The sequence below is a fragment of the Emys orbicularis genome, chromosome 4 (assembly GCF_028017835.1).
Source record: "Emys orbicularis isolate rEmyOrb1 chromosome 4, rEmyOrb1.hap1, whole genome shotgun sequence".
Lineage (NCBI taxonomy): Eukaryota > Metazoa > Chordata > Testudines > Emydidae > Emys > Emys orbicularis.
In genome coordinates this window covers 98,543,896-98,557,408 of record NC_088686.1, presented here as the reverse complement: position 1 = coordinate 98,557,408, position 13,513 = coordinate 98,543,896, and the positions used below count along the sequence as shown (strand labels likewise).

Sequence of the window (13,513 nt, the reverse complement as noted above, 5' to 3'; positions counted from 1 at the left end):
CCAGGTGGTTTCCTCTGTGGAGGGTAAGCACGTGCTGGAATGAAGTAAGCCATTTTATAAAAGCAATCTACCTCCATCAGGATGATAATGAAACCACTGGATTTTGGTAGTTTTACCACAAAGTCCAAGGAAATTGCCTCACTGAGCTGAGAAGGAGTGTCCAGAGATTGGAGAAGACTGCAAGCTCTCTGGCGTGAGATCTTGGTGTGGGCATGCACCTTGCAGGAATCTACAGAGGTCTCTATCTTGGGGCATACATGGGGCCATCAGAAGAAACGGGATGCTAATTGTCAGGTGTTATATCACGCTAAGTATCTTGCAGGTGGGAGTCATGGCACAGTTGAAGAACTGCCACTCTCACAGGTCCTGAGGGAACACAGATGTGATCTTTTACAAACGTGATCCCCTCCCAGGTGTCATACAGGTCTCTGTTGGTATGGCCATCTCATAAGACAGAATTCCAGAGATAGACACAAAGCAGATGCATGGGAGCAGGTCCTGGCAGTAAGTCACATTAAGTAAATAATGAGACTTCAGAATGTGGGCTGGTTCCAAACTGGGGCCTTATGGGTCAGAGCCATATCTTCTTCTTCGAGTGCTTGCTCATGTCCATTCAACTTGGGTGTGTGTGCTCGCCACATGCACCGGTGCCTGAAGTTTTTCCCTCAGCAGTATCCATAGGGGACTGGCTCTGGCACCCCCTGGAGTGGCACACACATGCCACGGTATATAGGGTGCTGCCGGTCCCCCCCACCCTCAGTTCCTTCTTGCCACCAGTGACGGTGCAGTAACTGTTGCTGCTTCAACTAGTGCTGTTGCTGCTTGTTCGTACGAACTAGTTATTTCTTGTATTATAGTGTATATAGTTTTCTGTTACTGTTTATAAATCCCTTAGCTATAGTTAGAGACTTCGTAGGTCCCGAATGGGACTTTGTCTCGGGCCGGGGCATGCCCCCGTGCCCAGGCTTTAAACCCTGTGATCTCTGCAAGAGGCCCTTGCCCGTTAGTGATCTACACAGCAGCTGTCTGCGTTGCTTGGGTGAAGGGCACATTAGTGAAAGTGCAAAATTTGCAAGTCCTTCAAGCCAAGGACTAAGAAGGAGTGTGATATTCATTTAAGAGCTCTCCTTATGGAGTCAGCCCTCACCCCGACACCGGAACGACACTCCAACTCGGCGCTGAGTGCCGTGACCTCAGTATGCAGCGCCCCACCGCGACCGTCCACTGGCCGGCACTGGTCCCTATCCATGGCTCCGACCAAGAAGGTGGTGTGAGGCCAGTCTCCAACCTCCCGCAAAGGAAAGGATAAGACTGGGTGTGAACAAGGTCCCATGCTGGGCAACTCTTCACCCACGTTGGGATCTCAAGCCCAAGCTCTGGTGAAGCGATGTAGCCCAACCCGCTCCCCGCTGGCTACCTCGGATAGCGGCACAGGCCTCCGTCAGCTCCGGGTGCTGGCTACACCAGAGCCCTGCAGGCAGCGCAGGAGATGGTGTCCCTCCTGGTACTGCCCACACCGGCTCCTGCGGTTCCCTGGTCACAGGGTAAACCCGCGTTCGGACCACTTCTGTCCCCACCTCAGCGGCACTGTTCGCTATCACGGGGGACGTCCCGCCAGTGCTCACCCTCCCGTAACCACCACGCATCTGACCGCAAAAGGCAGATGCAGCTCAGCCCCATTTGGTCCCCGGGCCTTGGGCACGGGCAGAGAGGCTCGAGGCACAGCTCGCCGGCCACTGGGCACAGATCTTTGGAAGCATGCGCCCCCCGGCAGGAGTACCAGTCCTGGCACCCAGTATCTCCGAGACCACGGTACCGCTCCAGGGACCTGTCGAGGGATCGATGGTACCATTCCTCGGACCGTCGCCAATCCCCTAGGAGGGCATCACTGCGTGCGGGCACTTCCTGGCACCGGGCCCGTTGCAACTCCCGGTCCCGCTCCTCATCCTGATACCTTTCATCAAGCGCGAGTCGTAGATCGCTGGCTCTAAGCCGTCGTGGATCCATCGAGCGTCACCGGTCCCTAAGACCACACTCCAGATCAGACTCCAGGCGGAGTGACCGGTACTGGTCGGACAGAACCACCGTTCTGCTCTATCCTGGTCACCTGGGAGCAACCACTCGAGATCCAGCCCTGGTTCGGAGCGAGGTTCCCTGACGGCAGGACAAGCTCTGGTACCAGCACTGAACATTGTCAGCACTGAAACCGGCCCTGTGGCCTCAGGCACAGTGGCTGGCACCATGATACCCATGGAACTCATGGGGGTTCACCCAGCCCTCCGAGGCCGCCTGCTCGATGTCCAGAGCCTCAGAGAGACCAGCTGCCTCTCTCTCCCGCCCTCCTCCAGTGCATGAAGCCTCGGGCATGAGGACCCCACAGGTCCAAGAGGGAGCAGGGGAACGAGCCACTGGGCCACCAATGGTTGTGGAGGACCCTATGGCGCCGATATCTTCCTCGTTGTCACCTGACAAGACTATAATGGGGTCCCCTTCCCCAGTTCCTCTGGATGACACTAAAGCGCACCAGGAACTACTGAAGAGAGTCGCTGCCTACCTGGGTCTTCAGGCAGAGGAGTTAGAGGAGCCCTCAGACTCTCTTTTCGATGTCCTCTGCTCCACAGCACCAGCCAGGGTGCTCTGCTCCTTCACGATGGTCTCTAAGATCACTAATGCCCTGTGGCAAACTCCCTCCTCCCTGCCACCCATCTCCAAGAGGGATGAGGGCAAGTACTTTGTGCCATCCAAGGGCCATGAGTACCTGTACACCCACCCTGCTCCCAACTCCCTAGTGGTAGAAGCGGTTAACCACAGGGAGCAACAAGGTCAACCCGGGGCTACCCCTAAGAACAAAGACTCTAAGAGTCTAGACTTGTTTGGGCATAAGGTTTATTCATCCTCTAGTTCCAGTTGAGGGTAGCCAACCATCAAGTCCTCCTGGGACGCTATGATTTTAACATGTGGCAAGCCATGGCCAAATTCAAAGTCTCTCTTCCTGAAGCTTCTAGGAAGGAGCTCCGGGCAATCATGGAGGAGGGCACGACTGCGGCCAGGGAGACACTCCAAGCGGCGTCGGATGCAGCGGACACTGCCGTCCAGACCATGGCCTTGGCCGTCACCATGCGCCAGGCATCCTGGCTGCTCCTCTCTGGCTTGACTATGGAGGCTCAGCAGTCGATGCAAGATCTTCCCTTCGATGGGAAAGCCCTGTTTGTGGAACAGAGGGACAATAAGCTCCATGGCCTAAAGGACTCCGGCACAACACTTAAAACGCCTGTATGTTCCCGGCCCGGCCCGCAAATGGTTCAAGCCGCAGCAGCCTCAGAGCCAGGGGAGCCACCCTTGCCAGGAGCCTGCCCATAAGAAATCCAGAGGCTACATGCAGCGTCCTAGCCAACAGCCTTTGCAGGCCTCTCAGTCGAGTTCGACCCGCAAGAAGCAGGTGGGCAAGTGCTCATTTTGAGGGTATGCCCAAGGGCAATCTACCAGACTGTTCCCAGGATCCTCCCTCCCCTATTTTTGCCAGCTGCCTTTCTCCTTTCCTCCCTGACTGGGCATCTATAACATCGGACCGATGGGTCCTCAGTATGGTGGCGTGGGGTTACACCCATCAGTTACTTTTTACCCCTCCTTCCCATCCCCACCTCCCCATCCCTCTTCAGTGACTCTTCTCCCGAGAGTCTGCTCGCGCAGGAGGTAGAGGGGTTACTGCAGCTAGGTACGGTGGAGGTCGTTCCTCCAGAGTACAGGAGGAAGAGGTTCTATTCCCACTATTTTTTAATCCCAAAGCCAAGGGCAGTCTGCGACCAATCCTGGACCTGCGAGACTTGAACCGCTTCCTAGCAACGCTGAAGTTCCGCATGGTCTCCCTGGGCTCCATCATCCCCTCCCTGGATCTGGGAGACTTACGCATAGTTTCACATCGCCATCTTTGAGGGACACAGACGCTTCCTCCGGTTTATGGTAGGTCCCAACCACTATCAGTTTGCAGTCCTCCCGTTTGGCCTAGCGACAGCACAGTGGGTATTTCCCCAGTGCATATTGGTGGTGGTTGCTTACCTCAGACGTCGGAGTGTCCAGATCTACCAGTACCTCGACGACTGGCTAATCAAGGGCAGCTCCAGGTCCAAAGGGATGTCATGATGCTGTTAGTCACTTGCCATTGCTTTGGCCTGTTGGTAAACGACAAAAAATCCACGTTAGTTCCAGTACAGAGGATAGAGTTCATTGGAGCGGTGCTCGACTCAACCTGCACCAGGGCGTTCCTGATGCTGAAGAGATTCAGAGCACTGACGGACCACATCGCGGAAGTCTCCGCGTTTCCCCTGACCACAGCCTGCACCTTCTAGGTCACATGGCAGCGTGTACATATGTGGTGCACCACACTGGCTCCGAATGTGACCCCCACAGCAGTGGCTGGTGACGGTCTACTCCCAGTCCAGGGACCACCTGAAAAAGGTCGTTACCATTCCCTCGACGGTACTTACCTTGCTGCAATGGTGGACCGACCCTGGGAAAGTCCTGGAAGGAGTTCCCTTCGTCAGCACTCCACACTCAGTCAAGATGGTTTTGGATGCCTCGGACTTCGGTTGGGGCATTCTGTTTCTGGGACTTCTGCGTCGGCCACGGAATCCAACTAGAAGCGTGTCACCTTCCGGGTGCCAAGAACACGCTAGCGGATCACCTAAGCAGGGACTTCTCTCACCACGAGTGGGTAGCCGGCACAATCTTCCAGAGGTGGGGAACTCCCCAAGTGGATTTGTTCGCCACCAGGCAGAACAGGAGGTGCCACAGGTTTTGCTCCAGACAGAGTCTGGGCAAGGGCTCCCTCTCCGACGCCTTCCTCCTGCTGTGGGCAGCCATTCCACTCATCAGCAAGGTCCTAGCGAAAATCAAGAGAGACAAGGCTCAGGTTATCATGATTGCCCCAGCGTGGCCTCACCAGCACTAGTTCGGGATGCTATTGAGCTTGTCAGCGATCCCTCCGTGGCCCCTGCCGAACCGACCAGACCTGCTGTCACAGGATCACGGTCGACTCTTGCACCCCAACCTCTCGTCCCTCCACCTCACGGCATGGATGTTGCATGGCTGAACCCTGAGGAATGGGCCTGTTCGGAAGGGGTCCAGAAGGCCCTCCTCGAGAGTAGAAAGCCCTTGATTAGACAGACTTACTTGGCAAAGTGGATGAGGTTCTCCCGCTGTGCAGCCGAAGGGGGCACCTCCCCTTCGTATTCTTCAGTGCAGTCGATCTTAGACTACCTGCTTCATTTGAGGAACCAGGGCCTGGCACACTCCTCTATCAGGGTGCATCTGGTGGCCATTTCCGCCTTTCATCCGCCAATCGAGGGGCAGACAGTGTTCTCCCATGACATGACGGTCAGGTTCCTCAGAGGCCTCGAGAGACTTTTTCCTCAAGTTAGGTCCCTGGCCTCTCAGTGGGATCTCAACTTGGTTCTGTCCAGGCTCATGGGCCTGCCCTTTGAGCTTTTGGCCTCGTGCTCCCTGTCTGACCTATCGTGGAAGGTAGCTTTCCTGGTGGCGGTGACGTCAGCCAGGTGAGTCTCCGAGCTATGGGCCCTGACCTCAGAACTGCCATACACTGTCTTCTATAAGGACAAGGTCCAGCCACCTGGCCTTCCTCCCCAAGGTGGTGTCTACTTTCCACATGAGCCAAGACATCTTCCTTCCGGTCTTCTGCCCTAAGCCCCATGAGACTAGTGAAGAGAGGCGCCTTCATGCTTTGGACGTAAGAAGGGCCCTGGCTTTCTACCTAAAGCCAAAGCCTTTCCGTAAGTCGACTCAGCTTTTCATCTCTACAGCTGATTGGATGAAGGGCCTCCCGGTGTCCACACAGAGGATTTCTAACTGGATCACCTCTTGCATTTGGACCTGCTATGAGTTGGCGGGAGTCCCTCCGCCACCGATCGTCAGAGCCCACTCAACCAGAGTGCAGGCATCTTTGGCGGCCTTCCTGGCACACTTCCCGATCCAGGACATCTGTTGAGCCATGACGTGGTCCTCGGTGCTCACGTTCACGGCCCACTATGCTGTCACTCAGCAGGCCAAGTATGACGCTGGGTTCGGCAGAGCTGTGTTGCAATCTACACATCTGTGAACTCCTAGCCATCTCCGAGGGGTACTGCTTGGGAGTCCCCTAAGTTGAATGGACATGAGCAAGCACTCAAAGAAGAAAAGACAGTTACCTTTTCCATAACTGGTGTTCTTCGAGATGTGTTGCTCATGTCCATTCCACAACCCATCCTCCTTCCCCACTGTTGGAGTTTCCGGCAAGAAGGAACTGAGGCTGGGAGGAACCGGCAGCACCCTATATACCGCGGCATGTGGTGCCACTCCACGGGGCGCCAGAGCCAGTCCCCTACAGATGCTGCTGAGAAAAAAACTTCCCTCACAGGTGTGTGTGCTTGCCACATGCACCGAAGTTGAATGGGCATGAGCAACACATCTCGAAAAACACCAGTTACGGAAAAGATAACTGTCTTTTCAGGACAAGGTGTCGGCCTTGCAATTTCTGGTTCCAGGGTGGTAGGTCAAGGTAAAGTTAATCTGGGAGAAGAATAGGGCCTACCGCAGGCTTAGGGCTTAGGGCCTGGTCCTGCACAGGTATTCCAGGTTCTTATGGTTGGTAAATACTTGGACAAGATGGTGGGCCTCTTCCAAATAGTGTCACCACTCTTTGAAGGTGGTCTTAATTTCCAGGAGCTCCTTGTCAAGAACTCATAGTTTCACTTAGCCAGCTTGAGCTTCCTTGAGTAGTAGGCGATGGGGTGCAGTATTTGCTTGGGTCCAGGCCTTTGGGAGAGGACCGCCATGATTGCCAAACTAGAGTCATCAGCTTCCACAACAATAGCTTGTGTCACATCTGGGTGGGCCAATACTGGAGCAGAGGAGAAGGTAAGCTTCAACTGCTTGAATGCATGCTGGAATGCATGCTCGGCCTTGGGGGACCAATGGAACTGGGTGTTTTCCCAGAGTTGGGCATTTAAGGGCTTGACATTTTCAGAAAAATTGAAAATGAACATCTGGTAGAAGTTCGCAGAACCTAAAAAACATTGTATGTCACGCACATTGCGGAGAGGGTGGGGTTGCCCAGTCACAAACAGCCTGGACCTTACACAGATCCATCTTGATTCCTTCCAGGGACAGGATGAAACCCCAGGAACTCAGTTCAGGTCTGATCAAATGTGCACTTCTCAAGTTTAGCATAGAAACCACTGTGTTGTAGTCTCTCCAGGACTGTGCCGATATAAGTGGTGTGTTGGTCCAGATCGTCTGAGACAATCAGTACATCATCTAAGTACACTGCTACAAACTGGCCCAGTAGGTCTCATAGCACGTTGTTAATGAAGTTCTAGAACATCGCTGGGGCATTAGTCAGTCCAAATGGCATAACTAAATATTCAAAGTGGCCATAACAAGTCAAAAAGGCAGTCTTCCATTCGTCCCCCTTGTGAATACAAACAAGGTTGGAAGTTCCCTAAAGATCCAGTTTAGTGAATATGTGGGCAGCTCCATGCAATCCAAGAACTCAGGGATCAGGGTAGCAGGTAACAGTTCCAGATTATCTGATTTAGGCCTTAGTAACTGAAACAGAGGTGGAGGCTGCCGTCCTTCCTTTTTACGAAAAGGACCGGGGCATCGGCCAGTGAAGTCGATTTGCAGATGAACCCCCAGACCAGGTTCTGTTGGAGACATTCTCACCATACTGACAGTTTGGTTTCTGACATTACATATATCTGCCCAAATGGTATCTTCGCCCCTCGCTGCAGTTCTGTGTGGTAATTGTAGTCCTAATGTGAGTGGAAGTTTTCCGCATTGTTATTCTCAGAGACGTCAACCTAGTTGTGATACTTGTGGGGGGAGTTCCAGAGTTAACTCAGTGCAGTGGTTCTCAACCACGGGTACGTGTACCCATGGGGGTATGGAGAGGTCTTCCAGGGGTCATCTAGAAAGTTGCTTAGTTTTACAACAGGCTATGTAAACAGCACTAGCAAAGTCAATACAAACTAAAATTTCATAAATGACTTGTTTACACTGCTCTATGTACTATACACTGAAATGTAAGTACAATATTTATATTCCCACTGATTTATTTTATAATTATATGGTAAAAATGAGAAAGTAATCAATGTTTCAGTAATAGTGCTGTGACGCTGTTGTATTTTAATGTCTGATTTTGTAAGCAAGTAGATTTTAAGAGAGTTGAAACTTGGGGGTACACAAGACAAATCAGACTCCTGAAAGGGGTACAGTAGTCTGGAGAGGTCAAGAGCCAATGCCCCAATGGGTGCTTCCATATGGGGTGACTACACCTACTTGAACCTTCTTGAGTCTGGGTGCAATGTTCTCTGGTCCCTGGCCATGCTGTCAGTAGACTTCCGACGGGAAAATGACCTACTTTTTTTCCACTCTGTATCTGTCACGAGGTGGTGAAAGTGCACTGCATAGGAGGCCACTGCCCCTTGCTCCTGCCTCAGGGTGGCCTCAGCCAGTCAGGCTCAGTGCAGGTAACTGAAGACAGTTGACATCAATTGGAGAAAGCCTTCCCCGTTGGACAGCATGGGGCTATGGCCTTTTAGCATGGGGGATGCCCAGTGTAATAGGTCTCCTGCCAGCAGGCTGATTACAAAGCCACCTTGGCCAAGTCAGAGGAATAGATTTGGAGCCTTATCAGAAACAGACAGCGGCACTGGTTCGTGAATCCCTGGAACCACCAGCTGTTCCCATTGAGCTGTTTGAGCAAGGGTATCACAGGCCCCTTTCAGACAAGCTGCTGTAGGCTGTGTTTGCAGGCCAGTGTTCTCGGTGCTGGTCTGCCTCACTTGGTCCTGCACCTGCTGATTGTCCAAGGTCAACTGTGCAACTTGGGCCTGCAGTGCTTGATCATCCACCCAGTGGCAAGAGGTCCATTTGGGCAAGTCCAGTGCTTCTGGTGGCCGTAGATGTGCTGCTGGGTCCATCCTTGGTCCCGCAGGGTTACTGAGGTACAGACAAGCTGCTATGGCTGAGTTGTGGGCAGCCAGACCTAGTAGTCAGAGCCAGAATCCACTCTCATGGGAAAGGAGTCAAGAGTCAGCTGGGTCAAGATACTGGAAGGTCAGAAGCAGGGGACAAACCAGAGGTGAGGAACCACAAGTCAGATGCCAGGAGCCAAGCTGAGTCTGAATGCCAGAAGATCAAGCTGGAGAAGCAGGAGCCGATAGTAGGAAGTGCAAAGCACACAGTCCAGAGCAGGCTAAAGTCCAGTTGTTCACACAACTTCCTGTTCCTGCTGCTAGCTTAAGTAGGACCAGTGGGCCAGTCAGATGCTCTGGGAATCCACCAATTGGACTGAAGGGACAGGTGCTCACACGGGGGCTGGACTTCATGTGTCTCGGGTAAGCTACTGCCAGCAGGCTGCCAGGTGGAGGGTTGGAGTGTGCCTGGTCCCATAACCTTGCAGGCCCAGGCTTGAGGCCCGTCATGACATATGCCACTCCCATTCACTTCAGTTAATTAATTGTCTGTATCCACGGGCAGAATTAGGGCTCGTCTACACTTACCAGGGATTGACGTGCGGTGATCGATGCATCGGTGGTTGATTTAGCGGGACTAGACCCGCTAAATCGACCGCAGCTCGTTCTCCCGCAGCTGTACTCCACCTGAATGAGAAGCGCAAGGGGAGTCAACGGGAGAGCGTCTCCTGTCGACATAGAGCAGTGTGGACCCCACGGTAAGTAGATCTAAGTACGTCGACTTCAGCTACGTTATTCATGTAGCTGAAGTTGCGTAAGTTAGATTGATCTCCCGCATAGGGTAGACAAGATCTTAGTGGGCCTATAGTGAAGAGGAACAATGGGTCTTTTAATGATAGGTGTGCAATTGTTTTGCTGCTTATAGTTTGAAGAAATTATCACTTCCCTAAGGTTTTTACTCTGACACTGAACTTAAACCTATGAAAGAAATGTATTTTTACTTATTAAAAAAGAACACCTGGGTTTTTCTTTCTCTCTCTTTAACTCTGTGGCAGTTATGTTTATAGACTTGCCTCTTTCCCTCCCCACTTTTGGTAGGGAAAAAGAGGTAGGCTGAGAGTTAATTACTGCTCATTACTGTGGCCCTGCTAGATGACAAGGATAATATTCAACATCTGTTACTTTTCCCTGCAGGCTGACTTAAACTGCAACATTCAAGATGATACAGGAGCATTTTATGGAGTAACTAGCCAATATGAGAGCTCAGAAAACATGACAATCACCTGTTCCACCAAAGTCTGCTCATTTGGAAAGCAAGTAGTAGAAAAAGTAGAGGTAGGATGTACTTCCGGACGGCGTTACTCTGCTGACTCATGATATCATACAGTACATTTCTGCCGATGTAATGGCAGTACACAATGGAAAATTGACCTGATTTATTTTACTTAATCCTCTTATCTCACTTTCCTACCCTCCTCCAATCTTTCTTGAAGGAATGTTTTTCCTTCCTGATAGTGCTTAGGTTAGTTTGAATTACTGTGTTTGTGGTGACACTAGTGAAAGTAAAATCCCAATTACTTACTGACTTAGGGTACCTTTTCCATCCTTCCCCTGGCAACAACTGTCAACACAGCAACGTACCTTCAGCTGGGGAGCCTGAAACTGACGCCAGTGCTGATTCCTGCATCTCCCCAGCAAAAGAGCGATGAAGCAGAAATAGGTTTTCTCCCATTTTCAACTGGATGCATCACTTTCATGACGATTCAGACCCACATTTGGCCAGACCTGTAACCTCTTTGGAACCCTATTAAGATGGCAAACAGCTCCCACTGTCTAGATTGCTGGGTGTTAGAAATGTGTAGTGTGATGGGTTTCTTCCATGCCCACAATAATTTAACCTGGTGAAATGCACACTTTCTACAGACACCATTGACCTTTGGATGAAAAATAAGTTTGCAACATTGTTTTACCTTTGGGGTACAATGGCTGCTTTTTTTTCCTTTAAGGCACAGCCCTGTATAGTTTAGTTGGTTAGGTATTGGGGGTGGGGGGTTGTATTGTGATGTTACAATGATGTACCTTGTGTTTAATGTAGCACTCCCCCCCCCCCTCCCCATTTTTTAGCTACATTGCAGTTGTGGCACAGTGACTTCCAGTTTAAAGCTGTAATTTTTAAGCATTTATAGAGGCAGTGGCTGCTGTGCAGGCCCTATTTTTGCTATTGTGGTCCCCATAAATGGAGACCACCAAAGAACAACAACTTCTGGCCTCACCTCCACTATCCCAATCCTGGCTGAAGTCAGCAGCCCAAGAAGTCCAGCCAGCCATTGAGAACTATTTATCATGACAATAGACAGTTGCGGGGTGAAGGGCAGGAAGGCACTGAATCACGGACCCATCTAGCGTGACCAGATGTCCCGATTTTATAGGGACAGTCCCGATTTTTGGGTCTTTTTCTTCTATAGGCTCCTATTACCCCCCACCCACTGTCCCGATTTTTCCCACTTGCTGTCTGGTCACCCTAGACCCATCCCCTTAGTGGGATCTGTTGGGCCAGGTACTAGTCTATTCTCCCTCCTTCCATCACAGTTGACTCTTTTCCTCTGATGCAGACAACTGCTTATTGAGTCATATAGTAATTAAAATATAACATTAAGATATGGGTAAAATTACTCCCTCTTGCTTCCTTTGTACCCAGTCATCTTTAAACTGCTTTAAAATCATTGAAGATCAAGTTTGCTGTGAAGTTTCTTTCTCAATGCATTTATACTCACTTGAGAGCTAGCTTATACAGGCCTCATCCTCTGTTATTTAAAATTAGAAACTTGGAAATAAATCAAGATTGCATACCCAATATATAATTTCCTAAATTAGGCTATGGAAGGAGACTTGTGTGATAAGACTAGCATTTCAGATCAACAACTCCACTTTGTACATGTTGTTGTTTCCAAACTAACAAAGAGAACCAACCCAACATTTTGCATTCTCTCTATTGATCACTGTAGAAATATGTTTGTTGGTAAATATTCTTAAAATGTTTTTCATTTTCTATTTAGACGGAATATGCAAGGTTTGAGAATGGCCGGTTTGTGTACAGAATAAACCGCTCTCCAATGTGTGAATATATGATCAACTTCATACACAAGCTCAAGCATTTACCAGAGAAATATATGATGAACAGTGTATTGGAAAATTTTACAATTTTGTTGGTAAGCATTCACTATTCTTTACTGACTGAGTCTAAAATATGTTCTGTTTTTGGCAGGGGTCAATTAACTTTTAAATTAAGGACCAGACTCAGAAACCCTTACTTATACAAGGCCAAGTGGTCCTATTGACTCAGTAGAACTATTCATGGAGTTAGATCCTATTCAACCTGAGGAAGAGTGATAGAGTCTAGTCTCAAAACATAAGGCTGGAACATTGTTTCCCAAAAGTGGGGTCTCAGTCCTGTGGGAGGACACAAAAGGCTAGCTGGGGTAAGACCTCTCAGTTGTTTTCCAGCTTACTTTTTTTCATATGTTTTTAAGTAACTGTCTAGCTGTTATGATTGCAAAGAAAACCCTCAAAACAGGACCCTGGTATAAACAGTGCAGCGATGTTTGCCTTAATTTGCAGAGAGCCTGAAACAAGCTCTGTGGTGTAAAGTGATCAGTTCATTTCAGTGGGTGCTAACTCAGTTGCCAGTGGTGATACTTTAAATGTCATCATTGTTAACTATTTCAGTGCTCATCGAAGCATGTAAGAAAGGAGAGGAGTAACACAGTATGAAGATCTAAAGTTTGAGAAACACCAAGTTACAATTATATTTTCTTCTCTTTTCAAGCCTACAATATTTTTTTAGTGCAAATCCTTTTTTCCAAGTTTATAACACTACTGTCTACCTTTTCTCTCCCCCTCCCCCCGTAGGTTGTAACAAACAGGGATACACAAGAAACCCTACTCTGCATGGCTTGTGTATTTGAAGTTTCGAACAGTGAACATGGAGCACAACATCACATCTACAGGCTTGTAAAGGACTGAGCAGTTATTTATATATACACTTCATTACACTTCTTTATCAAAAACACAGACTGTAAACCTCAACACTAAGTGGCAGTGCCTCTGGCCCAGCTTTCACCCACATTTTTCTAAATCCTGTTTTAGTGAAGTCATTTTTAATGTGTTCATATATAATTGTAGCTGTGAAATTCTGGTACAGTTGTAAAAAATTCTTTCTAAAACTAAGTGTTCTTCAAATTTGTAAACGACAGTTCTTTGGGAAGACTGTATTTAAGAACCTAATGCCTTTGTCTGTGGAGGCTTATTTTTAATTGTGATAGAAAAATGTAAGACAGAGCATTTGCCATGGGGAAAACTTACAGCATTTATAAGAATTTATTTAGGGTTTTGTTTTGTTTTTTTCCAAAATAAAATACTTATTTTACGATGCAAATGAAATTGAAATGAATCTTTAACTATAACTGTAAATTAGTACACAAAGTTAATAATCTTTATAGAATTATCTTTGTAACTAATTAGAGTGGAAGATACGGACGAATGTA

At 49.3% G+C, this 13,513-nt stretch overlaps 1 protein-coding gene across 1 annotated transcript in view; it reads left to right on the top strand.

Annotated features, from left to right (window-relative positions):
• The window catches only part of TEAD1 (TEA domain transcription factor 1), a 49,523-nt gene extending 36,531 nt beyond the window's left edge, over positions 1-12,992 (top strand). The window contains exons 6-8 of the mRNA XM_065402395.1: positions 10,164-10,304; positions 12,026-12,178; positions 12,879-12,992. Coding sequence (XP_065258467.1) covers positions 10,164-10,304; positions 12,026-12,178; positions 12,879-12,992 — 408 coding nt within the window. The remainder of the gene's footprint in view (positions 1-10,163; positions 10,305-12,025; positions 12,179-12,878) is intronic.
• The last annotated feature ends 521 nt before the right edge of the window (positions 12,993-13,513 follow it).